This window comes from Bombina bombina, chromosome 2 (genome assembly GCF_027579735.1).
Source record: "Bombina bombina isolate aBomBom1 chromosome 2, aBomBom1.pri, whole genome shotgun sequence".
Classification (NCBI taxonomy): domain Eukaryota; kingdom Metazoa; phylum Chordata; class Amphibia; order Anura; family Bombinatoridae; genus Bombina; species Bombina bombina.
In genome coordinates, this window is record NC_069500.1 from 183,307,182 (window position 1) to 183,332,817 (window position 25,636).

The 25,636-nt window shown below is 39.8% G+C and overlaps 1 protein-coding gene across 1 annotated transcript in view; it reads left to right on the top strand.

Annotated features, from left to right (window-relative positions):
- TBCA (tubulin folding cofactor A) overlaps positions 1–25,636 on the top strand; it is a 159,765-nt gene that overhangs the window by 106,623 nt on the left and 27,506 nt on the right. Inside the window, exon 3 of the mRNA XM_053701378.1 lies at positions 24,757–24,843. Coding sequence (XP_053557353.1) covers positions 24,757–24,843 — 87 coding nt within the window. The remainder of the gene's footprint in view (positions 1–24,756; positions 24,844–25,636) is intronic.

Genomic DNA, 25,636 nt, shown 5'->3' on the forward strand with positions numbered 1-25,636 from the left:
TTTGCTCAACTGATTCTTCGTTGGGGCGAACCGGAACTGGATCTCATGGCTTCTCGCCAGAACGCCAAGCTTCCTTGTTACGGATCCAGGTCCCGGGAGCGGTGCTGGTAGATGCACTAGCAGCCCCTTGGGTTTTCAACATGGCTTATGTGTTCCCACCGTTTCCGTTGCTGCCTCGTCTGATTGCCAGGATCAAACAGGAGAGAGCATCGGTGATTCTGATAGCGCCTGCGTGGCCACGCAGGACCTGGTATGCAGACCTAGTGGACATGTCGTCCTGTCCACCATGGTCTCTGCCTCTGAGGCAGGACCTTCTACTTCAGGGTCCTTTCAACCATCCAAGCCTAATTTCTCTGAGGCTGACTGCATGGAGATTGAACGCTTGATTCTATCAAAGCGTGGTTTCTCGGAGTCGGTTATTGATACATTGATACAGGCTCGGAAACCGGTTACCAGAAAAATTTACCATAAGATATGGCGTACATATTTACATTGGTGTGAATCCAAGAGTTACTCATGGAGTAAGGTTAGGATTCCTAGGATATTGTCTTTTCTACAAGAGGGTTTAGAAAAGGGTTTATCCGCTAGTTCGTTAAAGGGACAGATTTCTGCTCTGTCTATTCTTTTTCACAAACGTCTGGCAGAGAACCCAGACGTCCAGGCTTTTTGTCAGGCTTTGGCTAGGATTAAGCCTGTGTTTAAAACTGTTGCTCCCCCGTGGAGCTTAACTTGGTTCTTAATGTTCTTCAGGGTGTTCCGTTTGAACCCCTTCATTCCATTGATATTAAGCTTTTATCTTGGAAAGTTCTGTTTTTGATGGCTATTTCCTCGGCTCGGAGAGTCTCTGAGTTATCTGCCTTACATTGTGACTCTCCTTATCTGATTTTTCATTCAGACAAGGTAGTTTTGCGTACTAAACCTGGGTTTTTACCTAAGGTTGTTTCTAATAGGAATATCAATCAGGAGATTGTTGTTCCATCATTATGTCCTAACCCTTCTTCAAAGAAGGAACGTCTTTTGCATAATCTGGACGTAGTCCGTGCCCTGAAGTTCTACTTACAGGCAACTAAGGATTTTCGGCAAACTTCTTCCCTGTTTGTCGTTTATTCTGGACAGAGGAGAGGTCAAAAGGCTTCGGCCACCTCTCTCTCTTTTTGGCTTCGTAGCATAATACGTTTAGCCTATGAGACTGCTGGACAGCAGTCCCCTGAAAGAATTACAGCTCATTCCACTAGAGCTGTGGCTTCCACCTGGGCCTTTAAGAATGAGGCCTCTGTTGAACAGATTTGCAAGGCTGCAACTTGGTCTTCACTTCATACTTTTTCAAAATTTTACAAATTTTACACTTTTGCTTCTTCGGAGGCTGTTTTTGGGAGAAAGGTTCTACAGGCAGTGGTTCCTTCTGTTTAAAGTTCCTGCCTTGTCCCTCCCATCATCCGTGTACTTTAGCTTTGGTATTGGTATCCCATAAGTAATGGATGACCCGTGGACTGAACACACTTAACAAGAGAAAACATAATTTATGCTTACCTGATAAATTTATTTCTCTTGTAGTGTGTTCAGTCCACGGCCCGCCCTGTCTTTTTTTGAGGCAGTTCTAAATTTTAATTAAAACTCCAGTCACCACTGCACCCTATAGTTTCTCCTTTCTCGTCTTGTTTCGGTCGAATGACTGGATATGACATGTGAGGGGTGGAGCTATATAGCAGCTCTGCTTGGGTGATCCTCTTGCAACTTCCTGTTGGGAAGGAGAATATATCCCATAAGTAATGGATGACCCGTGGACTGAACACACTACAAGAGAAATAAATTTATCAGGGAAGCATAAATTATGTTTTTATCTGGCTTTGCTTGACCATAACAAAGCAAGTAAGATAAACATACGTCAGAGACTTTTTAACTGGCTTTTAAAATGGTATTAATACCCTGCAAGTTGTGCTAGTAAAGAACGGCTATAAATTCTTTTTTTTTTTTTTTAAATCAGTTTTTTATTAAGGTATTGAGCGATACATAATTTATAACATGGTAACATGGATATCATTTCCGTTCTATGATGACATACTTTTATATAAAACAAAAAATACAAAAGAAATCTCCGTATTAACAAATCTGGTTACACAGAGAAGACTACTTAAACTTGTCAACAACCAAAAAGTGTAGCTTAGATATAAAAAACTGAGTGTAGTATGAGTGTGGCATTGTAATAAACATTCTGAAGGCAAATATGATATATGAAAGTGATGTCATGATATACACTTATAAATTACAAATATTACCTTGGTACCTTAAATTTTAACATACTATAATTCTAGTACATCATTCATATGCGCAGTTCAGTGCTTACAATGATACCTTAAAATTTTTATTTTTATTTATTATTACTGTAATACCTCTTTAACAGGATACTCTGTCTATTAGAATTATACTTTTGGCTATACACTTTAGAGCACAAACCAAAAGTATGAGAGGTATGATTCTCAAGCATCTATTCACTAGTCTCAACAATGTTAAACTGAAAATAAAGTGTGAGGATAATGAGAATAATTGTAAAGTAAAGAATACAAAAATGTGTTCATACCATTCTGATGTAAAAGTGAAAGCAGCGAATTGTTAACCAGCGAAAAATAATAATAGATTACCAATGTGAGTAAGGTGTCCTTATGTACCCGTCCAACCGGACCCAAAAGCAAATTAGAGGACTTTAGGGAATTTAGGCAGTAAATAAATCTAGTACAGGTGATGCTAAAAAGTATCTGTTTCAATTTTAACATTATGCCTATGTTACCCAGAACACAACTACAGAAGTCTACCGGAGCAAACCTGCTGTTCCCCCCCGACTAGTACATGGTCCCATAAGCATCAACCACAAAACATTTCCCAACCCTCTCTCATGTGCGCATACCTGGAAAATTGCATGTACCACTTGTATATCTCTTCCACTTGTACCCATCATGAGTTATAAATGCTAATTTACAGAGAAAAGAGTTTATAATATAAAGGAGAGATGATATGTCAAATTCTATAGGGAGGTATGTGTTTGCATTAAGTTCTTAGAGATAAGGATACGTATGGGTTAGGTCACTATACATCAAGCCTCTAGCAATCTATGTTAGGAATTCTAGGGTAGAGTCCTGTAGGCCCCCTGCCCCGGCCGCAGGCAGATGGGCCCGTATCCCATAAATCGTTCTCTACCGTCTCTACTTTTTAACTAAATACATTGCACTTTAAGGATAACCCCCATACCTAACAGATGTGGGGTATATTCCAACAGTTAGTCCTAAGGCTTGCTCAGATCCTAGAGACTATTGACTATAAGTAGAAAAACTAGCTAAATTAACACTGACCCCTAGCTTAAGTGTAATATGTGACTTCCCCAGAGATTACTGTATTTAAGCCAACAATTGTCTGTGGGCTATATACAAAGCTTAATATTATAAGTGCCCCCTACTAGGTTCAGAACAACATTCAACCATAGGAATTATAGATGAAACAATTCCTTCTTGCCCCGTAATTTAATAACAACTCCCTCCTTACACAATGTAGTATAGTAGTTGCGGACTATATCCCAATACAGTCCTACCATAAACCTATCCACAAGTATATAGAAATATTGGGCTGATATTCTCAATTGTGAGACAGAAAGATATTCCAGATCTGCTAATATATCTCACTAGGGTTTTGTGATTTGTCAGCCCACCTAATATGAGACTGAAATATGTCCAGAAAGTTGTGCTTATAGGAATGTTTAGATCGGCAATACAACAGTCTTGTAAACTGCGGATGATTGAGTCCATCTATCGAGATACATTCACCTCACCCCACCTAATAATAAATGGATGTTTACCACCTGGATCCCATGGTAAAGTTGTAGCCATTGGTAACGTTTGCAGCCTCTGCCCGCTGCAGCCAAGCCACTTCATAAATACAGGAGTGTGACCCTCGTACTGCATCAGGCAATTAGATTGTGTTGAAGGTCCAGTTAGGAGCGGGTCAAGTGAACTCGGCTTGCTTAAGAAAGCTTGTTGTCTGTTGGGGTTAGACTTTACACTCACAACCTTGGCAGCAACTTGCAGCGACTCTGAATGGACGCCATTTTCCTGTTTGGGAGCGCAAGGTATCTGCAGTTGTTGTAGAGAATGCTTCTGTCCCTCTGACACTGAGGTATGAGCTCCTCTCATATTCTCCAGCCCGCAAAGTCTCTCCTTGTCAGACCGGAATACTAGCGAGGTATCCTCAGTAATATCAATACGTGTAGCGTGTCTGATTTCTAACGTCAAAAGAGCCACGTGGGAGTCTACCTGGCCCATAAGCTTGGCGATTAAGTCCTGTAGATTAGTCATCAGGACTGTTATAAGTAGATCAACTTGGGCACCTTACGAATATTATACGAGTGTTGAGAATATTGGCAGATTAATACTGCCTACCTCGGTTGCAGGAGTGACCGAGGGGGGTTACAATGCGAGCAATGAGAATGCAGCCTTCCTCCATAGTTAACTCGTTTGGAGTTCAGTAGATGCAATCTTAACAATAAAAGTGTCTTACTGCTCCGTGAATTCTCCTCAGTAGATTTCCTATGTTATATGGTAGTAGGGCTGGAAATTGAAAAGAATTACAGTGAATTGTTATAAAAGCTTGAGGAGCTACTCCATTATGCTGCTAATCACGGCCACGGTCCAGAACAGCTATAAATTCTTATAAATTATTTCTTTATGCAAAACGTCATTCCTAATATGATGGATATATACAATTTTTTTTAATGTTATTTTTTTTAATAATATCCTACCAAACATCACAAATTTAATTAAGTCCATAAGTAGTCACATTTCACAGCGTTTGTGATAATCCCACAAGCTTAAACATTATTGCTTGAAATCATGTGCAATGTCATCCACAAAGCAGAGTATTGCCTTGAGTCAGTGCTATAGTACAGCTGAAGAATGAGTTTTTGGAAGAAGCTTGGTTAACAGGTGTTGCATACTCATAATACGCCATAAAATAACATAGCTTTGGATCAAGGGAAACCTAACCTGTAAAAGCCAACAATGAGACAAATCGAGCAAACATAAAAAAATCACAGCCTTTTTCCGTTTGCCCAAACAATGATCACAAAAGCAACTTTGTCTATACTTTACATGCCAATACAAATCACTGTCTTCCCTTCAACTTTGTAAAGTGCCAAAATGTGTTTGAGTTTGCCATGTTAAAATGTTATGGTTTGGAGAGTTATATTGGTATTCCCCTGCCTTCAAGGTTCAAATACAGGGCACGTTCAAAGTTGTTTCTGACTGTCACATCAAATACACATTTGGCCTAAAGAAATTGTAACTCAAGTGTTTAAAAACATAACCAATGTAAATGGTTGTATAACAAACTTGGTTCTCTGCGTTGCTACATGAACGCAGTTGACAAACTAATTATTTTCAGGAACAGGGAAAAGCAAAGATTCTAGAAAAACCACCAATCAGCTCTAAATAGAGCATTACTACTAACATTGCATGTTCTAACTAACCCGTGTAAGATTAAAGCGACACTAAACCCAAATTTTTTCTTTAATGATTCAGATAGAGCATGCAATTTTAAGTAACTTTCTTTCATGTAATTGGCAAGAGTCCATGAGCTAGTGACGTATGGGATATACAATCCTACCAGGAGGGGAAAAGTTTCCCAAACCTCAAAATGCCTATAAATACACCCCTCACCACACCCACAATTCAGTTTTACAAACCTTGCCTCCTATGGAGGTGGTGAAGTAAGTTTGTACTTGATTTTCTACGTTGATATGCGCTTCTCAGCATTTTGAAGCCCGATTTCTCTCAGAGTACAGTGAATATCAGAGGGATGTGAAGGGAGTATCACCTATTGAATTCTATGGTTTTCCTCACGGGAAATCTTTTTCATAGGTTCTCTGTTATCAGTCGTAGAGATTCATCTCCTACCTCCCTTTTCAGATCGACTATATACTCTCATATACCATTACCTCTACTGATAACCATTTCAGTACTGGTTTGGCTATCTGCTATATGTGGATGGGTATCTTTTGGTAAGTATGTTTTCATTACTTAAGACACTCTCAGCTATGCTTTGGAACTTTATGTATTAATATAAAGTTCTAAATATATGTATTGTACTTATATTTACCATGAGTCAGGTTTATGTATATTTCCTTTTGCAGACTATCAGTTTCATATTTGGGAAAAAAAACATATTTAGGAAAATATTTTCTTATCTGGGGTATAGTCTTTTTTCAAATTGACTGCTTTTTTATTAAATTTTCGCGGGCAAAATTAGGCTTGCGAGGTCGCAAAATGCTGATGTTTAATGCGTCATTTTTGGCGCAATATTTCTCCAACATAGGTGTGTCCGGTCCACGGCGTCATCCTTACTTGTGGGATATTCTCTTCCCCAACAGGAAATGGCAAAGAGCCCAGCAAAGCTGGTCACATGATCCCTCCTAGGCTCCGCCTACCCCAGTCATTCTCTTTGCCGTTGTACAGGCAACATCTCCACGGAGATGGCTTAGAGTTTTTTAGTGTTTAACTGTAGTTTTTATTATTCAATCAAGAGTTTGTTATTTTAAAATAGTGCTGGTATGTACTATTTACTCAGAAACAGAAAAGAGATGAAGATTTCTGTTTGTATGAGGAAAATGATTTTAGCAACCGTTACTAAAATCCATGGCTGTTCCACACAGGACTGTTGAGAGGAATTAACTTCAGTTGGGGGAACAGTGAGCAGTCTCTTGCTGCTTGAGGTATGACACATTCTAACAAGACGATGTAATGCTGGAAGCTGTCATTTTCCCTATGGGATCCGGTAAGCCATGTTTATTAAGATAGTAAATAAGGGCTTCACAAGGGCTTATTAAGACTGTAGACTTTTTCTGGGCTAAATCGATTCATTATTAACACATATTTAGCCTTGAGGAATCATTTAATCTGGGTATTTTGATAAGATTATATCGGCAGGCACTGTTTTAGACACCTTATTCTTTAGGGGCTTTCCCAAATCATAGGCAGAGCCTCATTTTCGCGCCGGTGTTGCGCACTTGTTTTTGAGAGGCATGACATGCAGTCGCATGTGTGAGGAGCTCTGATACATAGAAAAGGCTTTCTGAAGGCGTCATTTGGTATCGTATTCCCCTTTGGGCTTGGTTGGGTCTCAGCAAAGCAGATACCAGGGACTGTAAAGGGGTTAAAGTTAATAACGGCTCCGGATCCGTTATTTTGGTGTGCAATACTTTTAAGGCTTTAAGACACTGTGGTGAAATTTTGGTGAATTTTGAACAATTCCTTCATATTTTTTCGCAATTGCAGTAATAAAGTGTGTTCAGTTTAAAATTTAAAGTGACAGTAACGGTTTTATTTTAAAACGTTTTTTGTACTTTGTTATCAAGTTTATGCCTGTTTAACATGTCTGAACTACCAGATAGACTGTGTTCTGAATGTGGGGAAGCCAGAGTTCCTTCTCATTTAAATAAATGTGATTTATGTGACAATGACAATGATGCCCAAGATGATTCCTCAAGCGAGGGGAGTAAGCATGGTACTGCATCATTCCCTCCTTCGTCTACACGAGTCTTGCCCACTCAGGAGGCCCCTAGTACATCTAGCGCGCCAATACTCCTTACTATGCAACAATTAACGGCTGTAATGGATAATTCTGTCAAAAACATTTTAGCCAGAATGCACACTTATCAGCGTAAGCGCGACTGCTCTGTTTTAGATACTGAAGAGCATGACGACGCTGATAATAATGGTTCTGAAGGGCCCCTAAACCAGTCTGATGGGGCCAGGGAGGTTTTGTCTGAGGGAGAAATTACAGATTCAGGGAACATTTCTCAACAAGCTGAACCTGATGTGATTACGTTTAAATTTAAGTTGGAACATCTCCGCGCTCTGCTTAAGGAGGTGTTATCCACTCTGGATGATTGTGACAATTTGGGCATCCCAGAGAAACTATGTAAAATGGACAAGTTCCTAGAGGTCCCGGGGCTCCCAGAAGCTTTTCCTATACCCAAGCGGGTGGCGGACATTATAAATAAAGAATGGGAAAGGCCCGGTATTCCTTTCGTCCCTCCCCCCCATATTTAAAAAATTGTTTCCTATGGTCGACCCCAGAAAGGACTTATGGCAGACAGTCCCCAAGGTCGAGGGAGCGGTTTCCACTTTAAACAAACGCACCACTATACCCATAGAAGATAGTTGTGCTTTCAAAGATCCTATGGATAAAAAATTAGAAGGTTTACTTAAAAAGATGTTTGTTCAGCAGGGTTACCTTCTACAACCAATTTCATGCATTGTCCCTGTCGCTACAGCCGCGTGTTTCTGGTTCGATGAGCTGGTAAAGGCGGTCGATAGTGATTCTCCTCCTTATGAGGAGATTATGGACAGAATCAATGCTCTCAAATTGGCTAATTCTTTCACCCTAGACGCCACTTTGCAATTGGCTAGGTTAGCGGCTAAGAATTCTGGGTTTGCTATTGTGGCGCGCAGAGCGCTTTGGTTGAAATCTTGGTCAGCTGATGCGCCTTCCAAGAACAAGCTACTTAACATTCCTTTCAAGGGGAAAACGCTGTTTGGCCCTGACTTGAAAGAGATTATCTCTGATATCACTGGGGGTAAGGGCCACGCCCTTCCTCAGGATCGGCCTTTCAAGGCCAAAAATAAACCTAATTTTCGTCCCTTTCGTAGAAACGGACCAGCCCAAAGTGTTACGTCCTCTAAGCAAGAGGGTACTACTTCTCAAGCCAAGCCAGCTTGGAGACCAATGCAAGGCTGGAACAAGGGAAAGCAGGCCAAGAAACCTGCCACTGCTACCAAGACAGCATGAAATGTTGGCCCCCGATCCGGGACCGGATCTGGTGGGGGGCAGACTCTCTCTCTTCGCTCAGGCTTGGGCAAGAGATGTTCTGGATCCTTGGGCGCTAGAAATAGTCTCCCAAGGTTATCTTCTGGAATTCAAGGGGCTTCCCCCAAGGGGGAGGTTCCACAGGTCTCAGTTGTCTTCGGACCACATAAAAAGACAGGCATTCTTACATTGTGTAGAAGACCTGTTAAAAATGGGAGTGATTCATCCTGTTCCATTAGGAGAACAAGGGATGGGGTTCTACTCCAATCTGTTCATAGTTCCCAAAAAAGAGGGAACGTTCAGACCAATCTTAGATCTCAAGATCTTAAACAAGTTTCTCAAGGTTCCATCGTTCAAAATGGAAACCATTCGAAAAATTCTTCCTTCCATCCAGGAAGGTCAATTCATGACCACGGTGGATTTAAAGGATGCGTATCTACATATTCCTATCCACAAGGAACATCATCGGTTCCTAAGGTTCGCATTCCTGGACAAGCATTACCAGTTCGTGGCGCTTCCTTTCGGATTAGCCACTGCTCCAAGGATTTTCACAAAGGTACTAGGGTCCCTTCTAGCTGTGCTAAGACCAAGGGGCATTGCTGTAGTACCTTACTTGGACGACATTCTGATTCAAGCGTCGTCCCTTCCTCAAGCAAAGGCTCACACGGACATCGTCCTGGCCTTTCTCAGATCTCACGGATGGAAAGTGAACGTGGAAAAGAGTTCTCTATCTCCGTCAACAAGGGTTCCCTTCTTGGGAACAATAATAGACTCCTTAGAAATGAGGATTTTTCTGACAGAGGCCAGAAAAACAAAACTTCTAGACTCTTGTCGGATACTTCATTCCGTTCCTCTTCCTTCCATAGCGCAGTGCATGGAAGTGATAGGTTTGATGGTAGCGGCAATGGACATAGTTCCTTTTGCGCGCATTCATCTAAGACCATTACAACTGTGCATGCTCAGTCAGTGGAATGGGGACTATACAGACTTGTCTCCGAGGATACAAGTAAATCAGAGGACCAGAGACTCACTCCGTTGGTGGCTGTCCCTGGACAACCTGTCACAAGGGATGACCTTCCGCAGACCAGAGTGGGTCATTGTCACGACCGACGCCAGTCTGATGGGCTGGGGCGCGGTCTGGGGATCCCTGAAAGCTCAGGGTCTTTGGTCTCGGGAAGAATCTCTTCTACCGATAAATATTCTGGAACTGAGAGCGATATTCAATGCTCTCAAGGCTTGGCCTCAGCTAGCGAGGGCCAAGTTCCTACGGTTTCAATCAGACAACATGACAACTGTTGCGTACATCAACCATCAGGGGGGAACAAGGAGTTCCCTGGCGATGGAAGAAGTGACCAAAATCATTCTATGGGCGGAGTCTCACTCCTGCCACCTGTCTGCTATCCACATCCCAGGAGTGGAAAATTGGGAAGCGGATTTTCTGAGTCGTCAGACATTGCATCCGGGGGAGTGGGAACTCCATCCGGAAATCTTTGCCCAAGTCACTCAACTGTGGGGCATTCCAGACATGGATCTGATGGCCTCTCGTCAGAACTTCAAAGTTCCTTGCTACGGGTCCAGATCCAGGGATCCCAAGGCGGCTCTAGTGGATGCACTAGTAGCACCTTGGACCTTCAAACTAGCTTATGTATTCCCGCCGTTTCCTCTCATCCCCAGGCTGGTAGCCAGGATCAATCAGGAGAGGGCGTCGGTGATCTTGATAGCTCCTGCGTGGCCACGCAGGACTTGGTATGCAGATCTGATGAATATGTCATCGGCTCCACCATGGAAGCTACCTTTGAGACGAGACCTTCTTGTTCAAGGTCCGTTCGAACATCCGAATCTGGTCTCACTCCAGCTGACTGCTTGGAGATTGAACGCTTGATCTTATCGAAGCGAGGGTTCTCAGATTCTGTTATCGATACTCTTGTTCAGGCCAGAAAGCCTGTAACTAGAAAGATTTACCACAAAATTTGGAAAAAATATATCTGTTGGTGTGAATCTAAAGGATTCCCTTGGGACAAGGTTAAGATTCCTAAGATTCTATCCTTCCTTCAAGAAGGATTGGAAAAAGGATTATCTGCAAGTTCCCTGAAGGGACAGATTTCTGCCTTGTCTGTGTTACTTCACAAAAAGCTGGCAGCTGTGCCAGATGTTCAAGCCTTTGTTCAGGCTCTGGTTAGAATCAAGCCTGTTTACAAACCTTTGACTCCTCCTTGGAGTCTCAACTTAGTTCTTTCAGTTCTTCAGGGGGTTCCGTTTGAACCCTTACATTCCGTTGATATTAAGTTATTATCTTGGAAAGTTTTGTTTTTGGTTGCAATTTCTTCTGCTAGACGAGTTTCAGAATTATCTGCTCTGCAGTGTTCTCCTCCTTATCTGGTGTTCCATGCAGATAAGGTGGTTTTACGTACTAAACCTGGTTTTCTTCCAAAAGTTGTTTCTAACAAAAACATTAACCAGGAGATTATCGTACCTTCTCTGTGTCCGAAACCAGTTTCAAAGAAGGAACGTTTGTTGCACAATTTGGATGTTGTTCGCGCTCTAAAATTCTATTTAGACGCTACAAAGGATTTTAGACAAACATCTTCCTTGTTTGTTGTTTATTCCGGTAAAAGGAGAGGTCAAAAAGCAACTTCTACCTCTCTCTCTTTTTGGATTAAAAGCATCATCAGATTGGCTTACGAGACTGCCGGACGGCAGCCTCCCGAAAGAATCACAGCTCATTCCACTAGGGCTGTGGCTTCCACATGGGCCTTCAAGAACGAGGCTTCTGTTGATCAGATATGTAGGGCAGCGACTTGGTCTTCACTGCACACTTTTACCAAATTTTACAAGTTTGATACTTTTGCTTCTTCTGAGGCTATTTTTGGGAGAAAGGTTTTGCAAGCCGTGGTGCCTTCCATCTAGGTGACCTGATTTGCTCCCTCCCATCATCCGTGTCCTAAAGCTTTGGTATTGGTTCCCACAAGTAAGGATGACGCCGTGGACCGGACACACCTATGTTGGAGAAAACAGAATTTATGTTTACCTGATAAATTACTTTCTCCAACGGTGTGTCCGGTCCACGGCCCGCCCTGGTTTTTTTAATCAGGTCTGATAATTTATTTTCTTTAACTACAGTCACCACGGTATCATATGGTTTCTCCTATGCAAATATTCCTCCTTAACGTCGGTCGAATGACTGGGGTAGGCGGAGCCTAGGAGGGATCATGTGACCAGCTTTGCTGGGCTCTTTGCCATTTCCTGTTGGGGAAGAGAATATCCCACAAGTAAGGATGACGCCGTGGACCGGACACACCGTTGGAGAAAGTAATTTATCAGGTAAACATAAATTCTGTTTTTTTTGGCGCGAAGGTACGTCCGGTGACGCAAATTCGTCATTAAATCAATCTCTCCTCCTTGGAGTCTTAATTTGGTTTTGAAAGCTTTACAGGCTCCTCCGTTTGAGCCTATGCATTCTTTGGACATTAAACTACTTTCTTGGAAAGTGTTGTTCATTTTGGCCATCTCTTCTGCTAGAAGAGTTTCTGAATTATCTGCTCTTTCTTGTGAATCTCCTTTTCTGATTTTCCATCAGGATAAGGCAGTTTTGTGGACTTCATTTAAATTTCTACCTAAGGTTGTGAATTCTAACAACATTAATAGAAAAATTGTTGTTCCTTCTTTGTGTCCTAATCCTAAGAATTCTTTGTAGAGATCCTTACATTCTTTGGATGTTGTAAGAGCTTTGAAATATTATGTTGAATCTACTAAAGATTTCTGGAAGCCTTCTAGTCTATTTGCTATCTTTTCTGGTTCTAGGAAAGGTCAGAAGGCTTCTGCCATTTCCTAGGCATCTTGGTTAAAGCTTTTGATTCATCAGGCTTATTTGGAGTCTGGTCAAGCCCCGCCTCAGAGAATTGCAGCTCATTCTACTAGATCAGTCTCCATTTCGTGGGCTTTTAAGATTGAAGCTTCAGTTGATCAGATTTGCAAAGCAGCAACTTGGTCCTCTTTGCATACATTTACTAAATTCTACCATTTTGATATATTTGCTTCTTCGGAAGCAGTTTTGGTAGAAAAGTTTTTCAGGCAGCTGTTTCAGTTTGATTCCTCTGCTTATGTTTGTTTTTTCTTTTCATTTATGAGAATAAACTTATATTTTGGGTTGTGGATTATTTTTTTCAGCGGAAAATGGCTGTTATTATTTTTATCCCTCCCTCTCTAGTGATTCTTCTGTGGAGTTCCACATTTTGGGTATTACTATCCCATACGTCACTAGCTCATGGACTCTTGCCAATTACATGAAAGAAAACATAATTTATTTAAGAACTTACCTGATAAATTAATTGACCCACCTTTTTTATGGTGGTTATGATTTTTTGTATAAAACACAATTATTTCCAAATTCCTTTTTTTATGCTTTTTACTCCTTTCTTTATCACCCCACTACTTGGCTATTCGTTAAACTGAATTGTGGGTGTGGTGAGGGGTGTATTTATAGGCATTTTGAGGTTTGGGAAACTGCCCCTCCTGGTAGGATTGTATATCCCATATGTCACTACTTCATGGACTCTTGCCAATATGAAAGAAATTAATTTATCAGGTAAGTTCTTACATAAATTATGTTTTCTAATTTACTCTGCTTTCTAATGTAAAGCTTAGGAGCCGGCCCATTTTTGGTTTAGCACCTGAGTAGCGCTTCCTGATTGGTGGCTAAATGTAGCCAAAAATAAACAAGAACTATCCAGGGTGCTGAACCAAAAATGGGCCGGCTCGTAAGCTTTAAATTTTATTTTTATTTTTTTTTTCAAATAAAGATGGCAGGAGAACGAAGACAATTTTATTTTAGGAGTAAATTAGAAAGTTGTTTAAAATTTATCTGAATTATTAAAGAAAAAATATGGGTTTAATTTTTTTTTTTTTTAAAGTTTTCAATGCTTTATTCAAGTTCCAAAAAAAACAGTACAAGAATATAAAATGAGAATGCAAGTACATAGTGAAAGACAAATGACAGTATCTTAATATTCTCAATAACAAATATTATTAATAATAAATTGCTTTTCTTTAATGAATGGTGTTTTAACTTACACCCTTCAGTATGCGCATATCCTGGTATACGCCAGATCTTTGGCGCAGAAGAGTCAGTTGTATGTAAGAATAAGAAGAGAGAGAGAAAGAAGAGAAGAGAAAAGGAAGAGAAGGAGGGGGGAAGAGAAAAAAAAAAAAAAAGGGGAGGGGGGGGAGGAGGGGAAGAGGAGGGGGTGGATGGGTATGTATGCCGCCATTGCATTGTGTGAACTTCAGGTTGGGTTATGTGTTACGTTGCGTTGGTGATTTAAGAGCACATGGGTTTCCAGAGTTCTAACGTATTCGTGTATCTCAATTTTGTCCTCCCTAAGGTATCTGAAGCGTTCTAGCGGCAAGTGTCTACTTGTGAGTTTTTCCCAATCAGCGAGTGTGGGCACCACAGTGGATTTCCAGTTTTTAGGGACAAGTGATTTGGCACTGTTTAGCATTATATATAGGAGTTGCTTTTTAGGTTTATCAACCAGTTTAGGAAGGCCATGAAAGAGCAGGAGACCGGGCCCTCTATTTAGTGTAATTTGCAAATTGTTGTCTATAGTATCCAAAACTCCCTGCCAGAAAGTCTTGATCAGCTCGCAATGCCACCAAATGTGGGAAAGACTTCCCTGTTCCCCACAGCCCCTCCAACACAGTCCGTCAGTCTGTTTATATATCTGTTTCAGTCTATTAGGTGTGAGGCACCACCTGGACAGATATTTGTAATTAGATTCTAGAAGTCTGGCTGAGGCTTTTGTGTGGTTAAGGAATATGTTTTGCCATTCTTTGTCAGTGGGGTGTGGGACTAGTTCCTTGTTCAATTGTCTAGTGTAAGATGGTAAAGGCGTCTCTTTATGTGAAAGTAGTAGTTTGTACATGCTTGATATTAGATGGTCTGGCGTTTTAGGTAGTAGACAATATGTTTCAAGTAGTGTTAACGGCCTTGTCAGATGGTCTATATGTTTATATGTCGACAGGAAATGTTGTAATTGTAAATGGAAGTACCACGAGATCTGCAGGCCTGAGTCTGCCAAGTCCTCTATTTTTTTGAGCTTTTTGTTCGATAATAGTCTATGGAATGCTGTCTGCTCCATGAGTGCTCTATTTAAGGGCGGACTGTGTGTATTCGTAAAAGGTATGTCCGGATTCTGTATGAATGAGGTTAATGGGGAGGGGTTCGTGGAAATATGTGGGTGTTCTATCAACGTCTTATCCCACTGTGAAAAGAACTCCCTTAAGAACGCATATGAGCCTGAAACTTTAGGCCTAACCCTTGGAGAGGTCCATCCCAAGGATCCCACATTGCAAGTCTCAAGTATTGCTCGCCCAATCTGGACCCATGTTGTTTGGCTATCATTATTACTCCATTCTATTTGATGTTGTAAATTGATAGCTTTCTTATATAGGAGTAGGTTGGGGATCCCCAAACCTCCTTGTTCTTTCGCTTGGTATAGTGTGCCCTTTGCTATGCGTGGCCTAATACCTCCCCAGATGAACTCCTCAACCATACCCTGTAGTTTTTGTAAGTAGGATGCTGGGAAAGATAGAGGGAGAGTCTGCAAATAATATAACACTCTTGGAAGAATGTTCATTTTGATAATATATGGGTTTAATTTTAACTTTTATGTTCCTTTAAATTAAGTACCTAGCACAAATAATCCAACAAGAGGCATATATGTGCAGCCACCAATCAGCAGTTAGCTCCCAGTAATGCATTGTTGATCCTGCACCTACCTAGATATGCTCTTCAACAAAAGATACCAAGAGAATGGAGCAAATTAGATAATAGAAGTAAAATGGAAAGTTGTTCAATCTGATTCGTGAAAGACAAATTTGGTTTTCAAATTTCCATTAAGTGCTGAAACTCATTTTCTCAGATTATTACTTTGTATCTAAGCATCTGCAGACTGCTTCCTTATCTAAGTGCTATTTACAGAATTGCATTTTAAATAATTAGTGCTGACTCATGAACTACTGGAGTGAGCATGATGTTTTATATATATATATATATATATATATATATATATATATATATATATATACGAGCAGTGTCTTGTGAAAAGCTATAAAAATGCACTGAGATAAAGGCAGCCTGCTGGGGCATTGAAACAGGCAGAAATCTAGACGTTTTAACATTTATGAAGTACAGTATGTTAATATAACAATGTTGGTTGTGCAAAGCTGGTGAATGGGTAGTAAAGGTGTTATCTATCTTTCTTTCATGTAATTAGCAAGAGTCCATGAGCTAGTGACGTATGGGATATACATTCCTACCAGGAGGGGCCAAGTTTCCCAAACCTTAAAATTCCTATAAATACACCCCTCACCACACCCACAATTCAGTTTTTACAAACTTTGCCTCCGATGGAGGTGGTGAAGTAAGTTTGTGCTAGATTCTACGTTGATATGCGCTCCGCAGCAAGTTGGAGCCCGGTTTTCCTCTCAGCGTGCAGTGAATGTCAGAGGGATGTGAGGAGAGTATTGCCTATTTGAATGCAGTGATCTCCTTCTACGGGGTCTATTTCATAGGTTCTCTGTTATCGGTCGTAGAGATTCATCTCTTACCTCCCTTTTCAGATCGACGATATACTCTTATATATACCATTACCTCTGCTGATTCTCGTTTCAGTACTGGTTTGGCTTTCTACAAACATGTAGATGAGTGTCCTGGGGTAAGTAAATCTTATTTTCTGTGACACTCTAAGCTATGGTTGGGCACTTTGTTTATAAAGTTCTAAATATATGTATTCAAACATTTATTTGCCTTGACTCAGAATGTTCAACATTCCTTATTTTTCAGACAGTCAGTTTCATATTTGGGATAAATGCATTTGTTTCAATCATTTTTTCTTACCTTAAAAAATTTGACTTTTTCCCTGTAGGCTGTTAGGCTCGCGGGGGCAGAAAATGCTTCATTTTATTGCGTCATTCTTGGCGCGGACTTTTTTGGCGCAAAATTTTTTTTTCTGTTTCCGGCGTCATACGTGTCGCCGGAAGTTGCGTCATTTTTTGACGTTTTTTTGCGTCAAAAATGTCGGCGTTCCGGATGTGGCATCATTTTTGGCGCCATAAGCATTTAGGCGCCAAATAATGTGGGCGTCTTTTTTGGCGCTAAAAAATATGGGCGTCATTTTTGTCTCCACATTATTTAAGTCTCATTATTTATTGCTTCTGGTTGCTAGAAGCTTGTTCACTGGCATTTTTTTCCCATTCCTGAAACTGTCATTTAAGGAATTTGATCAATTTTGCTTTATATGTTGTTTTTTTCTTTTACATATTGCAAGATGTTCCACGTTGCAACTGAGTCAGAAGATACTTCAGGAAAATCACTGCCCAGTGCTGGAGCTACCAAGCTAAGTGTATCTGCTATAAACTTTTGGTATCTGTTTCTCCAGCTGTTGTTTGTATTGCATGTCATGTCAAACTTATTAATGCAGATAAAATTTCCTTTAGTACTGTTACATTACCTGTTGCTGTTCCGTCAACATCTAATTTTCAGAGTGTTCCTGATAACATAAGAGATTTTTTATTTTTTTATTTTTTTTTTTAAATCCATTAAGAAGGCTATGTCTGTTATTTCTCCTTCTAGTATACATAAAAGTCTTTTAAAACTTCTCTTTTTTCAGATGAATTTTTAAATGAACATCATCATTCTGATACTGATAATGGTTCTTCTGGTTCAGAGGTTTCTGTCTCAGAGGTTGATGCTGATAAATCTTTGTATTTGTTCAAGATGGAATTTATTCGTTCTTTACTTAAAGAAGTATTATTTGCATTAGAAATAGAGGATTCTGGTCCTCTTGATACTAAATGTAAACGTTTAAATAAGGTTTTAAATCTCCTGTAGTTATTCCAGAAGTGTTTAATCTCCCTGATGCTATTTCTGAAGTAATTTCCAGGGAATGGAATAATTTGGGTAATTTATTTACTCCTTCTAGACGTTTAAGCAATTATATCCTGTGCCATCTGACAGATTAGAGTTTTTTGGGACAAAAATCCCTAAGGTTATGGGGCTGTCTCTACTCTTGCTAATGTACTACTATTCCTACGGCAGATAGTACTTCAATTAAGGATCCTTTAGATAGGAAAATTGAATCTTTTCTAAGAAAAGCTTACTTATGTTCAGGTAATCTTCTTAGACCTGCTATATTTTTAGCGGATGTTGCTGCAGCTTCAACTTTTTGGTTAGAAGCTTTAGCGCAACAAGTAACAGATCATAATTTTATAGCATTATTATTTTATAACATGCTAATAATTTTATTGGTGATACCATCTTTTGATATCATTAGAGTTGATATCAGGTATATGTCTCTAGCTATTTTAGCTAGAAAAGCTTTATGGATTAAACTTGGAATGCTGATATGTCTTCTAAGTTAACTTTGCTTTCCCTTTCTTTCCAGGGTAAATAATCATTTTCGTTCCTTTCCTCACAACAAGGAACAAAAGCCTGATCCTTCATCCTCAGGAGCGGTATCAGTTTGGAAACTATTTCCAGTTTGGAATATATCCAAGCCTTATAGAAACCTATAGCCAGCTCCTAAGTACCTATGAAGGTGCTGCCTTTATTCCAGCTCAGCTGGTATGGGGCAGATTACGTTTTTCTTCAAAGAAATTTGGATCAATTCCGTTCTCAATCTCTGGTTTCAGAACATTGTTTCAGAAAGGTACAGAATTGGCTTCAAGTTAAGGCCTCCTGCTAAGAGATTTTTTTCTTTCCCGTGTCCCAGGTAACACAGCAAAGGCTCAGCATTTCTGAAATGTGTTTCAGATCTAGAGTTGGCTGGAGTATTTATGCCAGTTCCAGTTCTGGAACAGGGGCTGGGGTTTTATTTTATCTCTTCATTGTACCAAAGAAGGTCAATTCCTTCAGACCAGTTCCGGATCTATCATTATTGAATCGTTATGTTAGGATACCAACATTCAAGATGGTTACTGTAGGACTATCCTGCCTTTTGTTTAGCAAGGGCATTATATGTCTACAATAGATTTACAGGATGTGTATCTGCATATTCCGATTCATCCAGATCACTTTTAGTGTCTGAGATTCTCTTTTTAGACAAGCATTACCAGTTTTGTGGCTCTACCGTTTGGCCTGGCCTCAGTTCCAAGAATTTTTTTCAAAGGTTCTCGGTGCCCTTCTTTCTGTAATCAGAGAACAGGGTTTTGGTATTTCCTTATTTGGACGATATCTTGGTACTTGCTCAGTCTTCTCATTTTCGAAGAATCTCATACGAATCGACTTGTGTTGTTTCTTCAGTTCATGGTTGGAGGATCAATTTACCATTCAGTTCATTGATTCCTCAGACAAGGGTAACCTTTTTAGGTTTCTAGATAGATTCAGTGTCTATGACTCTGTCCTTGTCAGACAAGAGAAGTTTAACATTGATATCAGCTTGTCAAAACCTTCAGTCACAATCATTCCCTTTGGTAGCCTTATGCATGGAAATGTTAGGTCTTAGGACTGCCGCATCAGATGCGATCTCCTTTGCTCGTTTTCACATGCGACCTCTTCAGCTCTGTATGCTGAACCAATGGTGCAGGGATTACTCAAAAATATCTCAATTAATATCTTTAAACCGATTTTATGACACTCTCTGACATGGTGGACAGATCACCATCGTTTAGTTCAGGGGGCTTCTTTGTTCTTCCGACCTGGACTATAATCTCAACAGATGCAAGTCTTACAGGTTGGGGAGCTGTGTGGGGGTATCTGACGGCACAAGGGGTTTGGGAATCTCAGGAGGTGAGATTTCCGATCAATATTTTGGAACTCCGTGCAATTTTCAGAGCTCTTCAGTCTTGGCCTCTTCTGAAGAGAGAGTTGTTCATTTGTTTTCAGATAGACAATGTCACAACTGTGGCATACATCAATCATCAAGGAGGGACTCACAGTCCTCTGGCTATGAAAGAAGTATCTCGAATTTTGGTTTGGGCGGAATCCAGCTCCTGTCTAATCTCTGCGGTTCATATCCCAGGTATGGACAATTGGAAAGCGGATTATCTCAGTCGCCAAACGTTGCACCTGGGCGAATGGTCTCTTCACCCAGAGGTATTTCCTCAGATTGTTCAAATGTGGGAACTCCCAGAAATAGATCTGATGGCTTCTCATCTAAACAAGAAACTTCCCAGGTATCTGTCCGGATCCCGGGATCCTCGGGCGGAGGCAGTGGATGCATTATCACTTCCTTGGAAGTATCATCCTGCCTATATCTTTCCGCCTCTAGTTTTTCTTCCAAGAGTAATCTCCAAGATTCTGAAGGAATGCTCGTTTGTTCTGCTGGTAGCTCCGGCATGGCCTCACAGGTTTTGGTATGCGGATCTGGTCCGGATGGCCTCTTGCCAACCGTGGACTCTTCCGTTAAGACCAGACCTTCTGTCGCAAGGTCCTTTTTTCCATTAGGATCTGAAATCCTTAAATTTAAAGGTATGGAGATTGAACGCTTGATTCTTGGTCAAAGAGGTTTCTCTGACTCTGTGATTGATACTATGTTACAGGCGCATAAATCTGTATCTAGAGAGATATATTATAGAGTCTGGAAGACTTATATTTCTTGGTGTCTTTCTCATCATTTTTTGGCATTCTTTTAGAATACCGAGAATTTTACAGTTTCTTCAGGATGGTTTAGATAAGGGTTTGTCCGCAAGTTCCTTGAAAGGTCAAATCTCTGCTCTTTCTGTTCATAGAAAGATTGCTATTCTTCCTGATATTCATTGTTTTGTACAAGCTTTGGTTCGTATAAAACCTGTCATTAAGTCAATTTCTCCTCTTTGGAGTTTGAATTTGGTTCTGGGGGCTCTTCAAGCTCCTCCGTTTGAACCTATGCATTCATTGGACATTAAATTACTTTCTTGGAAAGTTTTGTTCCTTTTGGCAATCTCTTCTGCCAGAAGAGTTTCTGAATTATCTGCTCTTTCTTGTGAGTCTCCTTTTCTGATTTTTCATCAGGATAAGGCGGTGTTGCGAACTTCTTTTGATTTTTTACCTAAAGTTGTGAATTCCAACAACATTAGTAGAGAAATTGTGGTTCCTTCATTATGTCCTAATCCTAAGAATTCTAGGGAGAGATCGTTGCATTCTTTGGATGTTGTTAGAGCTTTGAAATATTATGTTGAAGCTACTAAGTCTTTCCGTAAGACTTCTAGTTTATTTGTTATCTTTTCCGGTTCTAGAAAAGGCCAGAAAGCTTCTGCCATTTCTTTGGCATCTTGGTTGAAATCTTTATTTCATCATGCTTATGTCGAGTCGGGTAAAACTCCGCCTCTAAGGATTACAGTTCATTCTACTAGTTCAGTTTCTACTTCCTGGGCATTTAGGAATGAAGCTTCGATTGATCAGATTTGCAAAGCAGCAACTTGGTCCTCTTTGCATACTTTTACTAAATTCTACCATTTTTATGTATTTTCTTCTTCTGAAGCAGTTTTTGGTAGAAAAGTACTTCTGGCAGTGGTTTCAGTTTGAATCTTCTGCTTATGTTTTTCATTAAACTTTATTTTGGGTGTGGATTATTTTCAGCAGGAATTGTCTGTCTTTATTTTATCCCTCCCTCTCTAGTGACTCTTGTGTGGAAAGATCCACATCTTGGGTAGTCATTATCCCATACGTCACTAGCTCATGGACTCTTGCTAATTACATGAAAGAAAACATAATTTATGTAAGAACTTACCTGATAAATTCATTTCTTTCATATTAGCAAGAGTCCATGAGGCCCGCCCTTTTTTGTGGTGGTTATGATTTTTTTTGTATAAAGCACAATTATTCCAATTCCTTATTTTATATGCTTTCGCACTTTTTTCTTATCACCCCACTTCTTGGCTATTCGTTAAACTGAATTGTGGGTGTGGTGAGGGGTGTATTTATAGGCATTTTAAGGTTTGGGAAACTTTGCCCCTCCTGGTAGGAATGTATATCCCATACGTCACTAGCTCATGGACTCTTGCTAATATGAAAGAAATGAATTTATCAGGTAAGTTCTTACATAAATTATGTTTTTTAAGCAATAACAAGTTTAGAGTAGACTGTCCCTTTAAGCATAGAAGCGGTCAGTATAGGTAGGGATACAACAGGCAAATTCAGCTATTTCAATTGCTGATATAAAGGTAAAGGGGCTGCCTGTAAACAATTTAATGCTAGATTATAAGTGGAGCGATATTTGATGCTCCAGCTTGAGTGTTAACCACTCTAGAAGTTAGCTTTTTGTGCGTGTCAGGTTGCACTCGTATAATGAGTATTTCAGTGGACTAAATACCATAGTACGCTTAGTACAAATAGTACAATTACAAACACAGTTACAAAACTAAAAATACTTAGGGTTGTGGAACCATTCTTTGTTAACATTAGTATTGTTGCTGTTAAAATAAAAAAAATGGCGAGAGCTTTATTTGATTCATGCAGTTTATTTCTGTCTCTAAGGAACACAGCTAACCTAATGTTAATTGTAAAGCATATGGTTACAGTACCCGAATAGCTTTGCAAATTTACCTTATGCAAAAATTGCTGAAATTCCAATTAACAAAAATATTTGTACCACACTGGAGAAACAAACTATATTGAAAGAGGAGTTAATAAACATACTTTGAAGGCTCTATCTTAGTTCACCCTCACACACAAGCTTTGTAATACTGGTTAATTGTGAAAAAATGTGATTTACATCAAGTCATGTAAATCTATTTATCTATTTAGTTCATAAGATGCACTGATATTTTTAAATAGATATTTTTTTTTATTTTTTTTTTAGAAAACATTCAAAGCTGTAGGAGAAAGTTTATTCAGTGGGGTGCCAGTTTAGTAATTTTACTCCCAAGTACATGGTGAGAATATCATTTCTCCCAGAATGAAGTGCGGTGATAAGTAATAACTTTTTATGCATGATGAGCATCAAAATAAAAACCTACTGGTCTCTGTTTTTCATTTTCTATCTTTTTTTTTTCCTTTCTCTTTAAGCCTCCTGCCGTGTTCTTGCAATGCGATCAATATACTCAATAACTTTTTTTTTCATGCAGTAATTATTTCACTGATATTATCTGTGCACAGTATTTCTTTATTGCCCAAAAGATGCTGGAGATTTTTATACAGCCAGCTGCTCCCATTTCCAATGAAGGGGCTTCATAAATAGAAGAAAATGCTTATTTTGAAGTCTTTTTTTTAAAGATTATTATTAATATTATATATTACACACAGTATCTCACAAAAGTGAGTACACCCCTCACATTTTTGTAAATATTTTATTATATCTTTTCATGTGACAACACTGAAGAAATGACACTTTGCTACAATGTAAAGTAGTGGGTGTACAGCCTGTATAACAGTGTAAATTTGCTGTACCCTCAAAATAACTCAACACACAGCCATTAATGTCTAAACCGTTGGCAAAAAAAGTGAGTACACCCCTAAGTGGAAATGTCCAAATTGGGCCCAAAGTGTCAATATTTTGTGTGGCCACCATTATTTTCCAGCACTGCCTTAACCCTCTTGGGCATGGAGTTCATGACGACATCACAGAGCTTGTGGCGGTTAGTCCCCCACCTTCCGTTTGAAGATGCCCCACAGATGCTCAATAGGGTTTAGATCAGGAGACATGCTTGGCCAGTCCTTTACCTTTACCCTCAGATTCTTTAGCAAGGCGCAGTGGTCGTCTTGGAGGTGTGTTTGGGGTCGTTACGTTGGAATACTGCCCTGCGGCCCAGTCTCTGAAGCTCTGCTTCAGTATGTCACAGTACATGTTGGCATTCATGGTTCCCTCAATGAACTGTAGCTCCCCAGTGCCGGCAGCACTCATGCAGGCCCAGACCATGACACTCCCACCACCATGCTTGACTGTAGGCAAGACACACTTGTCTTTGTACTCCTCACCTGGTTGCTGCCACACACGCTTGACACCATCTGAACCAAATAAGTTTATCTTGGTCTCATCGGACCACAGGACATGGTTTCAGTAATCCATGTCCTTAGTCTGCGTGTCTTCAGCAAACTGTTCTCGGGCTTTCTTGTGCATCATCTTTAGAAGAGGCTTCCTTCTGGAACAACAGCCATGCAGACCAATTTGATGCAGTGTGCGGCATATGGTCTGAGCACTGACAGGCTGACCTCTCACCCCTTCAACCTCTGCAGCAATGCTGGCAGCACTCATACGTCTATTTCCCAAAGACAACTTTTGAATATGACGCTGAGCATTTGCACTCAACTTCTTTGGTTGACCATGGCGAGGTCTGTTCTGAATGTAACCTGTCCTGTGAAACCGCTGTATGGTCTTGACCACTGTGCTGCAACTCAGTTTCATGGTCTTGGCAATCTTCTTATGGCCTAGGCCATCTTTTTGTAGAGCAACAATTTTTTTTTTTTTTAGATCCTCAGAGTTATTTGCCATGAGGTGCCATGTTGAACTTCTAGTGACCAGTGTGAGAGCGATAACACCAAATTTAACACACCTGCTCCCCATTCACACCTGATACCTTGTAACACTGAGTCACATGACACCGGGGAGGTAAAATAGCTAATTGGACATTTCTACTTAGGGGTGTACTCACTTTTGTTGCCAACGGTTTAGACATTAATGGCTGTGTGTTGAGTTATTTTGAGGGGACAGCAAATTTACACTGTTATACAGGCTACAGTGTACACTCACTACTTAATAGCAAGAAATGCAAACATTATTTCTTTAACAAGTAGTTTATCTTTAAAACTCATTCTAATCTGAAATATGTTATGAACTGTATACAGTTACTTACCTGACCTGTTTGAAAAGTTATCTTTTGAAATAAATTTGTTTAAGGAAACATGCAAATTAGGACAACCTATACTAACCTTTTGCCAGATACTGTATATTCTGTTTGGATTACTCTTTATATTGTATACATATTGTCTTTCAGATGGAAGTATTACAAGAATCTCGCATGATGATACCAGACTGTCAGCGCAGACTAGAAGCGGCCTATACAGATCTTACACAACTCTTAGTAGGTATTGCATCTGAGATGCTTTTATAACTGGAATAGTGCACTTTTTTGCATTCCATATACAGTAAATAATGAAAAACAATGTTATCCCTTTTTCAAATGAATAAACATTTGTTTCAGAATTAAACATTATACATAATTTCAGTGATGGTTTGAAAGACATTTGTAATTGTTGAATCTTTTTGCATGTCTGCTATATGCTAAACTTAAAATAGGAGTGCTCATTCAGAATTGCAAATTGTTTTACAAAGTTCACTGCTCAAAATTCCCTTTGCCTAGTCTTCATAAATCCCAAAAGCCAGAGACCTATGGTTAGTAAACTTCTAGTTCTGGTTCCTGTCTTTATTCTTCTATGTATAGCGTTCTTGATACTTGATACCTATGTATAACGTTCTTGATACTTGATAATTTTGTGTGGCTCATTAATTTTAAAGAGATTTCTCAATCTGTTGCTTTATAAAATTTCTGTTCAAGTAATTATTGCTGTGTGTGAACATTGGGCAACTGTTTTGGTTCAATGCAAATTCACATTTGCAAAGAAAAAGTAGAATCGTTATCAAAATCTTACCATTCTGGCCTGCTGTATTAGATCTTGGTATTGAAGATTGGCGAGTAACAAACTCTCCCTCCTTTATTTGGGGGTGTATAGAATCCCAAACCCTTAAACCCTACCTTTTTTGGTTGGCGGCTATATAGGACTTCTCTGTATTCCTGACACATCTTCTTTTTTTTCTTTCTTTTTTTTTTTTTTATATACAAAATGATTCAGTCCTCCTTGACAGGATGGTAACTG